The sequence below is a fragment of the Palaemon carinicauda genome, chromosome 36 (assembly GCF_036898095.1).
Source record: "Palaemon carinicauda isolate YSFRI2023 chromosome 36, ASM3689809v2, whole genome shotgun sequence".
Lineage (NCBI taxonomy): Eukaryota > Metazoa > Arthropoda > Malacostraca > Decapoda > Palaemonidae > Palaemon > Palaemon carinicauda.
The window spans coordinates 70909109-70927238 of NC_090760.1; the positions used below are offsets into that span (position 1 = coordinate 70909109).

Genomic DNA, 18130 nt, shown 5'->3' on the forward strand with positions numbered 1-18130 from the left:
TCATTTTATTTTCAATGCAGATTAGTTTTTTTTCTATTGGCTGATACTGAAGTCGGTAAGTTTGTACCACCTGACATGGAACATGAATCCTGGTCAAACTTATTTAGACTATTTTCCCATCAGAGTTGATTACAAGGTATCGTCTTAATACAGTATGAAGGCACAATAAAGATAAATTTGCTGTACAGAACATTAAAGATCCATAGTAATATCAGTAACTTGTATTATTGAGAAAATCTAATAATAAGGAATTTTAAAAACCAGGGGGATTTGTTCCTTGATTTACATTGACTTACATTACAGCTGTGACCAGATTGCAGAATGATTATCCTAATCTGGCAGTTGAATCGATAGAGCTTCCATCGAATGCTTCTATGTTGAATAAGCTGACATACTTCTCATAGTTTATATGACAGATCTATTTTAACTATTACTGATCTTAGGGTATTTTATATTAATTATCCATTTCTTCTCGTGTAGTTTATTTACTTTCTTCACTGGCCTATTTTTCCGTGTTGGAGCCCTTGGGCTTATAGCATCCTCCTTTTTCAACTAGGGTTGTAGCTTAGCAAGTAATAATTAATAATTTGCATTATTTGATATTTGAAAATGTTTTCACCAAATAGAAAAATTTACGAGTATGAAATGCTCTTACATTAGAAAAAGTATAAAAAGTATAAGGTAAAAAGTTATCCAAGTATAACAAAGATTCACTTAATCACATGAAGAGAGGCATCTTTAAGAAAAATAACTAATGACATTCATCATTATATTAAAAATCAGCCAATGGACCAAGCCACTACACAATATAACTTAAATATTTACATGAAGTTCAAAAAGTTAATTTGGAAGTGTACTATAACACGCCTGCAACTGCCTTAATCTTATTCTCCAAATATTGTATATTTTTTATGGTTTTTCCTCTCATGTTATACTCAAAGTACGGAACCTGAACAATCTTGTACCCGATCTTTTCCATCAACTGTACAGCCAGTTGGTTGACTCCTGTCAGTTCTTGTGACCCGATGGTGTAATCTTTGTAATCCCACACGAACATTGTCATTTTTGTTGCTCCTTCGGGGAGGGGCTTCACGCTCTTCTTCTCCCCGAAGTTATCGCTGTAATCTTGAATCGGAATTGGTTTTCCCTTCTGGTCCACGGCTAATTCGCAATCAACAAAAACGCCCAGGGGTGTCTGTATGTTCTCCTGGATGTACTTCGGAGGTGGCAGGAAATTGTGCAGCATTGACTGGACGTGCTTAGAGAGGAGTAGCTCGTTTCTGCTCTGGGTGATTATCACGTCCTTGAAATCGGCTGTCTCTAAATATGGGCCATCATATGACGGCATTAAGAACCTTGCGACAGCATTTATGTTGAGTAGCTTCAACTTGATGCCCATGCGCAGATGTTGCGCTACGCTCCGGGTCTTGGATACGAAGGATGGGTGTAAGACAGAGGAAACGTGGTCATTAGTGGCTCTTCCTAGAAGGGCCAATGACCAAACTACATCTAACCATACAGTCTCTCTAGCAATGGATGAGTTGTCGAGCTTAGATACAATTTTCGGGAAGAGGCTTTCAACATTTGTCGGGGTGTATGCCACGCATGCCAGGGTTAGCACCAGAGACACCAAATCGTTAATCCGACAGGCGTCCGCGTTATTTTCAACCCACTCTGAAATAACTTCTAATAAACTTTGCTGTCGCCACCTCATTTGGCCCATGCAGAATAAAATAGCTCCTATTATAGGAGGCCTTGTTATAGATGAAACTTGAGGTACTAAGTCCTTCCCAATCTTCTCCAAAAGTACTTGGTCTGGGAAGCTTAAAGAATGCATAGCGAACAAGATGTTTGAAAGTTGCTTGGGAGGCAACTTATCTTCTTGCTTGGCCATGTGGAATGCTAGAGCTCTTAGGACAGGGGTGGCACGCCTCTTGACAGTCCCTAACGCACAAAATATTCCACACAACTCCGCATAACTCATTTCCTCTGCCAGTTCGATGGTGCGGTCATCCAGTCGACCCAAGAAATCCATAGAAAAGGATTCATGGAGCGAGTATATCGACTGGATTTCTCTGGATCCCTTGATTTCAACCCATCTTCTCTGAACTGTGTCGACAGTCTCTTTGAACACCTGCAAGAACAAGTTGATTAGGTTACTTGATGTGTCCTGGGAAGACCTCAAAGTAGTAATACTAAATTTCCTGTTGAAATAACAAATATGAGAGATGACCAAGAAAGAGAATTTCAGGCCAGTTCAATGATTATATATAAGATTAAATTGCCAGGTTAAATTACGTGAAAAAATGTAATTTTAATGAGTGCATAATATCTTTTATCATCTTCATCATCTTCGGAGCAAAGAACTACCGGGCCATATTATTTGAGAAACATAAGTTAAGTAATTTTTCAATTCCCAAGAGAGCCAAGATAAATACCTGTGCATACTAGAAAGCTCAAACAAACAAAACAGTAGCCATTATCAAATATTTTTTTCAGCATCCCTGGCTTTACCAGCTTTATATAATTCTTATCTTCTCTCAATCCTCTGGCATGCATATGGCCTCAATGAATTCCTGCTATATGTCTCTTTCCTGTGCCATCTTTCTTGAGCTCAACCCAATTCTCAGATCCAACCTCCCTTCACACTGTCATCAGCGACGTTTCTCTTGGTCTACCACGTCCTCTCCTGCCCAATGGCTTCCATTCAGGTACATCCTGGACTAACTAACTCATCTTCCCTTCTTAAAATATGCCCCCATCTATCTCCATCTTGATAATCAAACTATATCGTTCACATTGGGTACCCCTGCCACCTCATGAAATGCTACATTTGATATATGCTGCTGGCATTTGATTCCCAAAATCCTTCTCAATACTGTACTTTATTCTCAAAGGCATAAAATATTGCATGTTTTTACAGTGCTGTACCATGACTGGTGCCCATAAGTTAATATAGATCTTATATGGGAAATGTATTTTTTTATTTTGCTGTGAACTGTATTTGATTTTACCTCCAAACCGTTTTTAGCATTCCCATTGCTTGTTCTGACTTACCTATTCTCTCCTTGAATTCTGTAACTAGTGATCCATTACTAAAAATGATGGTTCCTAAATATTTGAAAGAATTTGGGTTGGGTAATATTAATCCTCTGATAAGGCGGTTCATCTAATTACCACTCTGAATCTGCATGATCTCAGTCTTTCTCTGGTTGATCACCAAGCCAACCTTTCTCTGCTCCAGTACCCACCTATTAATCATTTCCTGCATTTCAGCCACTGTAAAGGCAATTAGAACTATATCATCTATGTATTCAAGATCACATCATCTCTGGTCCCCTTTCCATTGAATGCCATTACATTTCTTGCATTACCTTGTACATAACATAATAAAAAAGTTCTACGGTACCTAAATTCCCACTTTATCCTTGGTGTTCATCTCAATCTTCAGGTCAATTCAGCTTGGCCAGGCCAAGCATGAGGACGTTTGGCCTTGGATCCCAACATAAAACCATATCAAACAGTTGAACTAAACACTATTCTGGTAAAATTTCAAGACCTTGCGTTTAGTCTCTCTAATGGCTTTCAGTTTACATTTTAACCATCAATAATCTCAAACTTCCAGAGATCTGTTAACATAATTCTTCGATTATTTGACTTTGTCTGAAAAAATGCTACCAGTGCTTAGTAAGTACTTTAGATATTCAGGAAAAATCTGTAGAGAAATTAACCTTTTTATCAGTTTCATTCATTTCTCAAGCTTCTGTGGAACTTACTGTACAGTATTTATTTTATTGATCATACACCTTAAAGGAATTACTTGCTGTTTTCATATGAATCTGAGAAAAGCTGGGTCCTGTTGACAAACTTTATTCATGGCTAATCACTAATCTTAGATCAAGGGGCTAAAAACAGAATATTAATGATAAACTTTCTCATCTCTATACTCACCTGATGTTCATATTGCTGCTTCTCCAGAAGCTAGGTTTAATCAATATTTACCCATAAAATTCTAAAAACTAAAAAAATCTTTCCATTTTCTTTCAATTCACTGAATACTTGACCTTAACAAAGGAATAGAACCTTCTTGTGGTAAGTATTAAGAAGCCCAGGTCTTCCGTGTCGGACAATCTTTGTCTCAGTTTCAAAGTCAATATTATCCCTCTTGATGCCATGAGTCAGTAGGGAGGAGGGTGGGCATCTTATGGAAATCAGATGAGAATATAGTCATCATCATCTCCTATGCCTATTGACGCAAAGGGCCTCGGTTAGATTTCGCCCGTCGTCTAAATCTTAAGATTTTAATTCAATCCTTTTCCAATAACCATCTCTTTCACCCTTCATAGTCCTACTATCTCTCTAATTATGAAAATATTGATGTAAATGTCAACTACGCATAAGACTCTTTCCCTCCTTCTGCATAAGACTCTCCTCACTCCTTCTGGGGCTGTCCTGAACCCGAAACATAAGAACTTGAATTGAGAAACCTTTCATTCGTTGACAAAGTAAAGGTATTTCCCTCTACTTAGATGGATCAAAATGTAAAACTATGCACCTGAATGGTATATCAAGAACATCCAAACGTTTTGTTTGATCACTCCTAAAACTGTTAAGGCTGTATCCATTGAGAACCTTGTAAGCACTGTGAATTTGTTGAGTGCCGAGACATCTAGATCTGGTCTACAACCTCCTAAGCTTTTGGGAACTATGAATAACCTATTATAGAACCTTGGGAAAAGGTTTATCATCTCTTCTATCAAATTCATCTCTAGAAGTTTCACCATTTCTAGTTGCAGTAACTGAGCTTTTGCTGTATTGTATTGGTATGGTAACTTGGATAGAAAAATTATTTAGCTAAATGTATGTTGAAAGTTAGTGTGATTCAGTAGCCTTCTTTGACCACAGTCCATACCCATGGGTCAAACTGTACTCTTTCAATAAGGGGGAAAAAGAAGGACAGTCGTCCCCTACTGGACTTCAGTGTTGAGGACCATCATACTCTTCTACGATAAAGTTTTTGAGTTCAGTTGGCAATCCTTCTAAAACATCTACTGTAAGGGAATTCTTTTGTGTTATCTCTTGAAAGAAATTGCCTCCTTGCTAGTACGTCTTAAATTTGAGAAATCTGACCTGTAATTGGAAGGATGAGTACTCTTAGAAACTGACCACAGACCATTGGTTTGACTTCTGTTCTTTGGGGAGTTAGGCTAGGTTTGGCAATTGGACATAAAGGACCATAATGATCATTAATAAGGAGGGAATCACTGGACTAATAAATTTAACAAAGGGAGCATTTGATGTCAAGAGACACCTCAGGATTATGTATGTAATCGACGGATAGGTTTGCGTTAAGCAAATGGGTGTTAAAAGACTAATACACACACAAACATAGCCATTCCAACATCTTCTAAATACATAACTGACACCTCACATGTCTCGAACTATCGACCTCACTATGCCATGAACCCTCGCTGCCTGGAGGAAGGGCAATGGTGGCTGGTACAACACACACACATACACTACCGAGGTCTAGGCAACGTCAGGCAGGGCAGCCGGTCGGGACAACGATCTACCCCAAAAGCCAAAGCAAAGTCCTTCAAAAAGAAGGCAACCGTGATCTCATACGAATGGGAAAAAAGGATGTTAATCGAAGAAGAAGAAGCCTGTAAAACTCATCACTACCGAAAGATGGCTAAACGTTTTTCCAGATGTGGAAGCGTGTCATTATTATTGTCAACCATGCTATAATCAACTAGCCTAGTTTTCCCAGGTTTCTTCCCTGAATTAACAACAAGTTTCCTTTATAAGTAGTAGGTTGGCTTAGACAACAACTATCCATCGAGATACTACCACTAGAAAATTATTGGGTCGTTTGACTAGCAAGATGGTAGAGTACGCTGGATCCTTCTCTAGCTACAGCACATTCTCCTTTGCCTACATATACACCGAATGATCTGGCCTATTATTTCCACATTCTCATCTATCCTCATAAACCCGACAACACTAAGATTAGCCTTGCCACAGTCAACTGAAGGGAAGGCTCGGAGGAGGTGGCAACAGAAACTGGCGTCCCCAGGTGGTCACCCATCCAAGTACCGACCAGAACCGACGTTGCTTAACCTCGCTGGACGGACGAGAAGCGGGGTTTCCAACGTGGTAAGGCCGTTGACTCAATATCATGGCCAGATACTCCAGATGTTGAGGCAGAAGAGAGAAGGCTCCTAGCAAAATACCATGAACCCACGCTCATGGTAAGCATCCGGAAGCTTGTCCCGGCGCTGAAGACGGTCGAACCCGAGCCTACCGGAGTTGACCAGCACTCCAAAAAGCGAAGGAGACGGAAGCCTGCACCTGAGCGGCCATGAGGAAAGCAGGGAGAGTTCTCTGGGGAAAAAAACCTGCGATGCCACGGCGGGATCGCCACACTGCATCATAAGCAGGAATACCTGCAGTCTAGGCTGAATTCCACGAGCTCCCTGGAAGATGGATGGAATGGGAACTGAAAGTACCCGTTCTTCCGATCCAGGGTTTAAGGAGTCCGGTCGCCTCGTTACCAGTCTGATCAATTCTGCTGTTCTACGCTGGACGAAGTTTGTTCGACAAACTTGATCAGGGCTGAGAGGTTGACTACGGAACTCCCGACTCGGATACTTCCTTACAAGAAAGGATCGACTGAAGAAGCCGGGGGTGAAGCCGTCGATGATCCTATGGAGGACCTTCTCCTAAGGTATGGATCATTCTGCCCAAACGGGCAACTCTTGCCGACCCTATGGCATAAAGGTTCAGAGACACTGAATTCGCTGACAGAGACGGCAGGCGCGATATCCTTGGCTGATCACAGAGATCGTGCGGAAATGGGCATCGGGAAGCTGTCATCCGGATAAGAAACCTTAAGCATCCTCCCAGCGAGAAACCTGCAAGGGGGGGGTGCCAATCCTAGAGTTCGTGAACTCTGCCGCTCCCTTTAGGACTATGCCCCCCCCCCCCCCCCCCCCCCGGGAGCCTCCCGTGCCATCTGTTCCTGACAGGAGGAAACTGCAATTGGACACCTTGTCTCAGTTGTCGTAGCCGATAACTTAGGCCGACGTGGTTGAAAGAAAAAGGCACTGGAGCCCTGCAGAGTCTGGAAGAAAGCGCCTTGGAGGAGTGAAAACGGAAGTCGATTTCTTCCGCACAGCCGCTGTCTAAGTCTCTGTCCTTGGGCACAAACAAACTCTCCACAAGGATGGAAGGGTGTCTGAGGTTGTCGACATCCACGGATGAGACACCCGAAAGGAAGCCCTCGGTCAGCGCGTCCAGATGGTCCAACATCGAGCTTGCCCGCAAGTTAGATAACGACGAAACGCCAAGGTGCCTGAGCCTGAGAGGAGGAAAGTACCCATAATCTTCCTGTAGCTTCCTTGAACCAAACCTCGGGCCGTAACCAAGGAGGGAAAGGACCTGGTAAGCACCCTACACGATGTGGAGAAGAGGAAGGGGTAAGCAGTCACACCTTGGCCGATGGAGAAATCTCGAACGGAAAGCCCTCCGCCAAAAATCGTTCCAGGGAATGACGGGGAAGGGCTAACCCAGGTCCAGGGAAGGGCTAACCCAGGTCCAGGGAATGACGGGGAAGGGCTAACCCAGGTCCAGGGAATGACGGGGAAGGGCTAACCCAGGTCCAGGGAATGACGGGGAAGGGCTAACCCAGGTCCAGGGAATGACGGGGAAGGGCTAACCCAGGTCCAGGGAATGACGGGGAAGGGCTAACCCAGGTTCTGGAAAGAGGAGTGTTGCTCAGACCTCCCTGAAGATTCTTCCTATTCTTGCAAGTGCCATGCTCTACGTTTACGGGGTGAGGCCGTGTTCTGGAAATACGCTCCAGAAGAACTCGCCATGGCTGGCCATGCTGCGAAAACCCCAATGGGAATCATGGTCGCAATTGCCCTGGAGCTCGCGCGATGGTAAATCAATGATTTGCGCGTGGGCGAACGTGGAAGCGCCCATGCGCGGTCACGCAGGAACGCAAACGAAGGTGAGCGAAGGGGCACAGAAGGAGGGCGAGCGTGGTAGGAAGGGTGAGAGCTGGTGGTCGGCGAGCGATAACCCATAGACGAGCAATGGATACTGCAAGAATTAAGCCGACGTTCGTGCAAAGAACACTGTAGATTCGTGCGATGGAACACCGTCGGTTCGTGCGACGGAACACCGTCGGTTCGCGCAACGGAACACCGTCGGTTCGCGCGACGGAACACCGTCGGTTCGCGCGACGGAACACCGTAGGTTCGCGCGACGGAACACCATAGGTTCGCGCGACGGAACACCGTCGATTCCCGCGACGGAACACCGTCGAATCGCGCGACGGAACACCGTCCGTCCGCGCGGCGGAAACCATCCGTTCGCGCGATGGAATACCGTTAGCTCGAGCACGGGCGAACATTGGAGAGCATGTGCGCGGACGCGCAGGCGAATGATCGCGCAGGCGAGCGGTCACGCGGGCGCGCAGGCGAGAGGACGCGAGGGTGGGCAGGTGAATGAGAGCATGTCCGAGGCGGCGAACGCAAGCGTTGGCGCGATGGCGAGGAAACGCGCTGCTGCGTGGGTGAGGAAGACCGCTGGCGATGTGGATCAACAGGCGATCGGTGGTGAGCTGACGTGTCGGCAAGCGACGGTACGTTGGCGAGCGGTGGTGCGTTAACAACACGCTAGCGAGCAGATGAAGAATCGCGCGGGTGCGTAGGCGGTTGCCAACGAGAGAGAGAGTAGTGATGGTTAGCGCGCATCGCGCTAACAGATGGCGCGCAGGTGCATCAGGAAGGTGAGCGCTGAAGCCAGTTGTTAATCAGGCGATCCTAGACGGTCAAAAAACCGTTGGCGCCCATTGGTGCGTGGCAAAAAAAGGGCGCGCAGATGTGCGCTGGAAAAGAAGAAAGCTGGCGCACAAAGGACAGAAGAGAAGGTGAGCGCTGGCGAGCAGGAGGAAGATCTACGGCAAGACTCAGCTACCGGAGATCGTGGTCCACAGCAGGCGAAAGCTAGATCGCTACTGATGGTAGTCAGGGGAACTGACAAGCGTGGCGATCGTTGACGCGTAGGAAATCGCTGGCGAGCAGGTGAACGTTGACGCGTCTAAGGTCGCTGGCGAGCTGATGATCGCTGACGAGAAGAAGGCAACGCGTGGAAGCCTGCGCATAGAAGAAGAGTCCTTGACCCAGACCTGAACCGAAGTTCTAGATCGCGAGGGCGAACGTGGGCACACAGGACGCGTAACAGGAACCAACAGGAACAGCAGAGATGATCATCATGAGAGCGCTGACGAACAGGAGAGCGCTGGCGAACAGGAGAGCGCTGGCGAACAGGAGAGCGCTAGCGATCAGGAAACGCTGATGAGCAGGAGAGCGCCTGTGCGCTAACACTAAGCAGGAGCCGGAGAGAACACAGCAGAAGGGCGCGCAGGGGAACCCTGATACGCAAGGGAAGAACCCCTGTGGGAGGCAACCCTTTGCCCCGAAGGGATCGTTGTCTGTCGGGAGACAGATGTCCATCGGAAGACCGTTGCCTGTCCGCCGGGAGACTGATGTCCGTTGGAAGACCGTTGTCCGTCAGGAAGACCGTTGCCCGTCGGAAGACGAGATCAGACTGCTGTCCATCTGCACCAGGGCGGAAGATCAAGAAGAAGGAGTTGTAGGGTGCAAACGGAGATTCAAAAAGGCGCCTCTTAGCACCCTTATAGGGAGATGAGAGGCCCTTACGACGAGGCGGACGGTGAGCCTTACGGCGAAGGAGGCCAACAGCAACAGCAGCAGAAGAAACCTCCGAAGAGGAGTCTCTATGAGGGTACTCTCTCGCGAACGAAAGAGAACCACTTCGTAGAAGAGACTGGTCAGCCAGTGACCTAAAAGGAGCTCCTCCGAAGAGGGGCTCCTGCAGTTGCCCAGCCCCTTGAGCGAAACTGCAGGTGTGACCGCTCAGCACCAAGAGCATAGTCACACGAAAAAAAGGCAAGAGAAGAACCCCCCAAAAGGGGAAAACTCAAGCCTGGACAGGAAAAACTTCCCTCGGAAGGAAAGTTACCCACCCAAGGAGGCAAGCCTCCCGAGAGTTCTAAAATGAACTGGAGAGCTGTCAATCGTCACGGGAGTACTTCCAGTAGAAGGAGACACGCCCCTGACGAAAATCCAAAGGGGAGGCAGCAACAGCCGAATCCCCAGGACTCCACAAGACAGCTCACACCGTTGCCATATTACAGAAACGAACTAGATCGGTAACTGTAAAAAAATAAAACAAAAATCATTAGTACACATTCATTCCCCCGGGAAGGCTACGAAGAGGAATCCCGAGGGAAAGGAAACAAGAATTACACAACAGGCACGTGCCCTCACAACCACTTACAATCACGGAAGGAGAGCTGTAACCAAAACAGAATTATAACAATTATAATTATGAAACTATGTAATTATGTAATTAAAAAAATGAATGAACACTAAAGAAGGAACGAAAACCCCGAAAGGAATCGTTCTACAAGCTGAAAAATTAACAACTACAATTAGATTCATAAACTAATTGAGACAAAACGTACGGCGTAGCAACCCCCCCACACGGAAAGGAAGCTACGAGGGGCGTAGTAAAACGTAGTAAAAAGGGTGAACGAACTCAAGAGAGAGAGAGAGAAAAAGACCGAAGTCAAACTCGATCGCAACCCATAAAATTACGCCGTGGTGGCCTAACTGCCGAGGACTCCACGGAGATATCGTACACTACACACAACTCTGAAAAGGAAACTTACTGATTTCTATACTCAAATATATACACAAACATGAAAACATGTTTACATATATATTGAGTAAAGAAAGTAAGCGATTAAGTAAAGACAAAACAAACAATGGCTGCCAAGAGAGGACCAAGACAGAGACGTCTGTCCCAGTCCGAGCCAAAAGTGAAAGTGAGCATTCACCTGTGTGTGAGGGGGGGGGGAGGGGTAGCTAGCTACCACTCCCCTACCCTCCGCTAACTAGCGCGGGGGTAATACACCCTCGTTGAATTCTAATGGCTCGTCATTTCAGCTGCGCTAAAAGGTAAACCCAATGTAAATAGCGTGGTTTGTATTTCGGTTACGGAACAAACATAGATTACAAATTAGGAACTGTTTTTCCCCCCTGCAATTTTAGCAGTAATCTTTGAATTTCTGGGCTCGAACCTGTGCCGCCCAGTGAATAAGCTCCATTTAGCACTTATTCTTAGGTAATTTACTGCTAAATATACCAGAGAAAAAATGTAAAGGAGTGCTAGGTTAACTAGCTCGCTCACCTATTGGTGTCGGTATAAAATTGGGCGTATAATCCAGAGGTCCCGCACTATTTAGATTCATCCACGACAAAGATCCCAATAGAGGAGAGCCGTTCAACCTCACTCGGCACCACCAACTCTGCATCCGCTCAGAATCAACTCCTTTTAGCACGCCTGTGTTGTAACCCGCTTTTTTGTTGTGCTCTCGTATTTCGCTTATTTTCCACTGGATTATGGCTTCTTCGTCGGTTTCCCAGGAGACACCGTCTAAGTTAAGTACCAAGCTATGTTTTGCTGTGTTTTGAGCAATCTAGATCGTTTAATATTTAAATTATAGGAGTTTATTCTCTTCGTTCATTTCGATCTTGCTTGATTCCGCTTACAGTTGGTACTCCTGTTTTGAGAGCTTTTAGTTTCACTCGCGGTGTTACTATGTGTATTATTTTTATTATTAATTAAATGTTATTTGTTTTTGTGAATATTCATTATTTAGCGTTTAGAACCCTCGTGGTTCATTTTTAGGGCCGATATCAGTTACGTATCGTTATGGCTTGCCGACCTTCGTTACTAGGCGGCAAATTTATTTTATAAGTCATCAGGTGTGTCCTTTGTGATTTATTTATTATGTTGCGTGCCTTGCCCTAAGGTTTTTGTGTGTATATTTGTATAAGTTTTCGGCGCTATTACTATTATGATGAATGTTTGTGCTGTTGCTCCGTTTGGTCTGTCTGGTTGGGGATCGTCAGTTGGTGGCCCTGCTGCTCCGTATCACGTGATCCTCCCCCAAGCTCCCCCTCTCGCTAGGTGGGCGGCTAGGCTTCTCTCCCCCCTCCCCTAGGGGACCGTGGCCTTCCCTCCTTTAGAGGGGGTAGTTCAGTGTGTATGGACTTTGTCCTCCGGGTGTCCCGGCGGGTTCGTCTCTGTCTAGACGGGTTGGCCACCGGTCAACAGAGTTGGATCCCGGTGCACCCTGTTTTATATTCACTTATCACACTTTTATTATGTTATACGAAACCCTCCGGGTTCGTTTGGCGGTTCTTATCTACAGTTCCGCCCCCCTATTAATTTATAACAGTTCCTATGATTATATATGATTATATATGACAGATTACTATCTCGGAGTTCCTATATGAATTGGTTTATGGATATACTTTTATTTCCCGGCCCGGGGCTTAACCTCGCTCCGGGAAATCAGACACTATGTGTCTTAATCCTTTGTTGCATTTTATACTCCCGGCTCGACCGGAATGGATAGCTATACTCTAGTCTTAAGTTAGACTTATGTTTAGGCCCGGGTCCTCCGGACCTGCCCCTACTTAAGAGTATTACAATTAAGCTCTAGTCTTCAGTTAGACTTATGTTAGGCCCGGGTCCTCCGGACCCGCCCCTACTTAAGAGTATTACAATTAAGCTCTAGTCTTAAGTTAGACTTATGTTAGGCCCGGGTCCTCCGGACCCGCCCCTACTTAAGAGAATTACAGTTTCTCATATACTATTCTTTTTATAGATGGTGCATTGTCAGACAACGGCCTGTGCGGCTGTTCTGCATCAGCCTTGTGGGCACACCGTATGTCGGTCTCACGCCCTCTGCGGGGTTCAGCTGGAGGACATCGTGGTCTGGCACCCTGACAACTGCATGGTCTGTTTTGACCTCATCACCACCCTTGGATCTGACTCGGTGAGTCCTGTTGGCTATGTTGTCTTTTTATTTATCTTACCTTTTTTGGTATACATACACTATTTAGTAAGATTTCTATGGTCTTGAAGGTCCACTATGAGTCTGCCTTTTTATAATTCCCACTATTATTTCAGGCATCCCCGGAGCAAAAGTCTGCGGCTCGGGCCACACTGAAAGTGTGGGTTGGTGGTTTTGCCCGGAACGTGAAATCCAAGCAGCCTTACGTCCTATCCGAAGACTATTGTGCCATGGTCTATCCTAACGCCAAGTCTTCAGCCGCTGTGGCTAGGCATGTTGCAGCTCCCATCATTGCCCACATTGATGCCACCATAACGGGGTTTATTGATCAAGATCAAGATCCGTCGGATGCCCCCGGAGATCTGGAAGACAATGTTGCTTCCATGAACCTGGACGTCGAACCCATGTTATTGGATGATCCGGACGCAGGTAGGGTGGTAAGTGAGGCAGGTGTTACCGGCGCTGAGATTCCTATCCTCAGCCCCGCTCTTTCTTCTTCTTCTGATCGCTCTTCCTTTCATGGTTTTTCTGGGGACCGTGATTCGTCTCAACGATCACACCCGGTTCCCCCCAAGGATAAGTCTACATCTAGAACCTTACCTAAAGCTCGTAAGCCTCACAAGGCTTCCCATAGTTCTAAGCTGAATACAAACCCGTCATCTAAGGCTTCCGGCTCCTCCTCTAAGTCTCACGACCCAGGAGTACAATCCGCCACTCCTGCTCCTAGCCCGGGCCTTTCCGAATCAGCCATGCTTCGCATTGTGTCGGAGATGCAAGCTAAGTTGGTGTCGGAAATGCAGGCCAAGATGGACACGATGTTCTCTAACATCGGTCAGAGACTTGGGGCATTAGAGCAAGGGGCTCCGGAGCGAGTCCAAAGCTCTCTCATCCCGGATGCCTCTAAGCTCCCGCCGTTTACCAAGAATAATCCTTGGCGCATGGCTCTTCATTCTCCGTTCTCAGACGGAATGTTAACTTTGGAAGGTCTTGGCACTCGTCCTCTAGAGGACTTTGAATTCTTTCCTCCTGGTCTGGCATTTCCATTTCATGGTTATGCCAGGCTTACCGAGGAAGCTCTGGTTCGGCTAGATAAGGTCCCCAAAGAGACCGTCATCTTCCCAAAAGAGCAAGCCCAATCTGTTTGGGCTAGGTTCTTGAACGACATCGGTTGCACCAACACCATGTTAACGCCGTATAAGAGTTCCTTCACAATGTTTTTAATGGATAAAAACACCGTGACTCCATGTGTCAATAAGGTAGCAGAGCTTGCTTTCCAATATGCTCTGGAGGAGAAGCCCTTGCCTCCCATCCGAGAGGTGGATCCGATCTCCCTCCTTCTTCCTTCTGGCATTGAGTGTTGGGACAACGTCCATACCACTTTTACCTCTGGCAAGCTATCAGCGTACTGTGCCTCAGTCTTGTTTAGTGAGCGGCTTCCCCGTCTCCCGGAATCCCTCATTAAACAGGAGTATGATTCCCGCCTACGTGTTGGCCGAACTCTGAACTTGGCCACATCCACGGAGTCGATAGCCTTGACTTATGATACTGAGAGTATCTTTAAGTCTCTCAATAAGGCTACGTTGCAGTCATTATACTACGACCTTTATGACTTCGCTACTGCTAAACGTAGGTGTCGCAAACACGTCCTGGCTGAGGCGACCATTAGGCACGAGCCTAATAAGCTTATCCGGTCCTCCTGCTGGGGTTCAAATCTCTTCCCTGAGGATCTTGTAGAGGAAGTCTTGGCAGAGGCCACTAGAGTCAATCAGAGCCTTAAAGCCCGTTGGGGTTTGACTCCTAAACGGAAATATGACCCCGCAAATTACCAAGCCCGGGGTAGAAAGAAGCTCCGCCCGTATACCTCCACCCAGTTCAGGCAACAGCAGAGTAGTTCGTCCAATTTCCGACTGCCTCTTCCTCCATCTCCCGTTGCTCCTGCACAGCCTTCCACCTCTCAGGCTCCTTCGGACGACTATGTCACCGTTCTGCTCCCTAAGAGCCAGCTTTCCGGTGCCTCCACCACTTCTCCTGCCTTTAACCAGTCTTATGAGGCTCATAGCTCTTCCCAGAGTTATAACAGAGGTAGAGGCTACCATCGTGGTTCTAACCAGAACAGAGGTAGAGGAAGAGTCTTTCGTAAGGGAAAGAACTTCCGAGGCGGACGCGGAGGCAACTCCTCAAACCAATACTGAGGTGCAGCAGGTAGGGGGGAGGCTTTATGCCTTCCGCAACAAATGGAGATTCAGTCCCTGGGCTTTCAGTATCATCTCCAAGGGACTGGGATGGAGTTGGATTCAAGGACCTCCACCTCCGAACAGATTTCATCAACATTCCACTCCGGACCTAGTCGAATTTGTCCAGGACCTGTTACAAAAGAACGCCATACAAGAAACGAAACACCTGAAGTTTCAGGGTCGGCTGTTCAGTGTCCCGAAGAAGGATTCGGACAAGAGAAGAGTGATTCTAGACCTATCCCTTCTCAACTTGTCCATTCAATGCGACAAGTTTCGAATGCTTACCGTCTCGCAGGTGCGGACCTTACTTCCCCGTGGGGCCGTCACCACCTCTATCGATCTTACAGGTAGGTAGTAGGTTGGCCAGGGCACCAGCCGCCCGTTGAGATACTACCACTAGAGAGGTATTGGATCCTTTGACTGGCCAGACAGTAATGCATTGGATCCCTCTCTCTGGTCACGGCTTATTTTTTCTTTGCCTACACTTACACAGAATAGTTTGGCCTATTCTTTACATATTCTCGTCTTTCCTCATACACCTGACAACAATGAGATACTTAACACTTCTTCACCCAAGGGGTTAATTACTGTACTGCAATTTGTTCAGTGTACTTTCCTCTTGGTAAGGGTAGAAGAGACTCTTTAGCTGTGGTAAGCAGCTCTTCTAGGAGAAGGACACTCCAATATTAAACCACTGTTCTCTAGTCTTGGGTAGTGCCATAGCCTCTGTACCATGGTCTTCCACTGTCTTGGGTTGGAGTTCTCTTGCTTGAGGGTACACTCAGGCACACTATTCTATCTTATTTTTTTTTCTTCCTCTTGTTTTTTTGAAATGGTGTGTTGGGCAGGCTTAATAGAAGGGCCATGGATGTCTGGTGGTTTATCAAGAGGTTGTCTTTTCCTTTTTCTGATTCTTTTTCTTCTCAAAACCATCCTTACTGTCCTCCCTTCAGTTGAAGTGGCTATCCTGGAGGGTATTTAGCCTTGCATGGTGTATCGGCTCCTCCATGTTGACCAGTTTTTCCGACTTTTTACTATAGTCTATGGGTATCATCAATCACTTTGTTTATAATTCTGTACGTATTGTTTTTGTTATAATTCTTGTTAATCTAGTTTTTAAGTATGATGTCTCTTTTTTATTTCTATTAATTCTTATGCTGTCTGGAGACATTGAGCGAAATCCTGGACCAGTACGTCCTAGATTTCGTCAATGTCGTCTCCTGTATTGCAATATTCGTGGTCTTCATGCAAATATCCAAGACCTTACAGTTGCGTCCAGACAGTATGATATTCTTTTGTGCTCAGAAACTTTGGTTTCTAATATGAGGCATTCATCTGAGCTCCTTATAACTGGTTTCAAGAAGCCAATAATGTTGAAACGTGATGCCATCCCTAGGGCCAGGGGAATGGCGGTGTATATTAGGACCGAGTACCCTGCTTCTCATAAGTCCTGCTATCAATGTGGATGTCATGAGATTCAGGTAATAAAAGTTTGTGGCAGGCATAACAACTTTTATTTATGTTCGATCTACCGGAATCCAGACATGGATGATTCTATCTTCGATTGTCTTCTTACCATTATGGCTAAGATACAAGAAGATGATAGAAAGGCTTCTTTTGTCTTTGTTGGTGATTTTAATGCTCACCATAGGGAGTGGTTAAGTTCTATCTCTCCTACCGATCGCCATGGCTTAAGAGCTTTAGACTTTGCCTCTGAATCAGGCTGTGAGCAAATCATAAATGAAGCTACTCACAGGTCTGGTAATTGCTTGGACCTTGTATACACTGACTCCCCTGGCGTTATAACTGGTAAGGTTGGTTCTCCAGTCGGGACATCTGATCATGCCTTGATTTCATTATTAGTGAAGACTGAGCAGCCTGTCCCTGATATATCATATTCTTGTAAAATTTATATGAAATCCCAAGCAGACTGGAATGGGATTTTACATGATCTTTTGTGCTTGAATTGGTCACAATTATATAATAGTGTAGATCCTGTTGTCCCTTTGAATGAGAATCTAGTCAACATAATTGATAGGCGTATCCCTTCTCGTGTGCTAAGGTACCGAGTGAAGGACAAACCGTGGTTCAATAATGATTGTAGACGTGCTTTTTTGGAGAAGCAGGAGGCCTATCAACTTTGGAAGGGTAACAGATCAGATTTGACCTGGAACAACTATACTCAGCTTCGAGCTTTTGCTCAGAGAGTTTATGCCTCAACTGAAAAGGAGTACAATTTAACCATAAAAGAAACACTTTCTGGTACAACTCAGGAACATAAATGGTGGTCTACCCTTAAATCTGCACTCTTTGGTGTAGATGCAACAGTTCCTCCTTTACTTAAACCAGATGGCTCAGTCACTCACTGTCCAAAGGAAAAGGCAACCCTTTTGGCTGATGTTTTTGACAGTAAACAGAGTAATGAAAAACTTGAACTTCCTCATTCCTGTTTTCCTGAGGCTAAACTAACTAGTTTAGCTTTTCGATCTCGTGAGATTAAAGCTCTGTTGATGGACCTTGATGCTTATGGAGGTGTAGACCCAAATGGTATTTTTCCTTTGTTTTTTATAAAGACAGCAGATTTCTTAGCTCCAAAGTTATCTGTTATTTTGCGCAAGTTAGCAAGAAGAGGAGCTTTTAGCACTAGTTGGAGAATTGGTAATGTTACTCCTCTATGTAAATGTGTTTGTGGTAGCTCAAGTCCCACTGATTACCGCCCAATTTCCATAACTCCCATATTATCTAAAATTTTTGAACGTCTTCTGGCAAAACGTCTTAATAGGTTTGCTGAAGGTAATCATCTACTCCCTAGTTTGCAATTTGGTTTTCGTAAAGGCCTGGGAGCATGTGATGCCCTTCTTACAATCTCCAATGCTGTACAGAAATCCCTTGATTGGGGTCGGGAAGTTCGTATGATTGGCCTTGATTTTAGTGC

General features: G+C 45.6%; 1 protein-coding gene and 1 pseudogene across 3 annotated transcripts in view; both read right to left on the bottom strand.

Annotated features, from left to right (window-relative positions):
- Positions 1 to 755: 755 nt before the first annotated feature.
- LOC137628892 (FAST kinase domain-containing protein 4) overlaps positions 756 to 18130 on the bottom strand; it is a 98947-nt gene continuing 81572 nt past the window's right edge. For all 3 annotated transcript variants that reach the window (XM_068360153.1, XM_068360151.1, XM_068360152.1), the window contains exon 7: positions 756 to 2134. In XM_068360153.1, the coding sequence (XP_068216254.1) occupies positions 857 to 2134 (1278 nt within the window). In that variant the 3' untranslated portion in view covers positions 756 to 856. The remainder of the gene's footprint in view (positions 2135 to 18130) is intronic.
- LOC137628924 (5S ribosomal RNA) lies at positions 6052 to 6170 on the bottom strand (annotated as a pseudogene).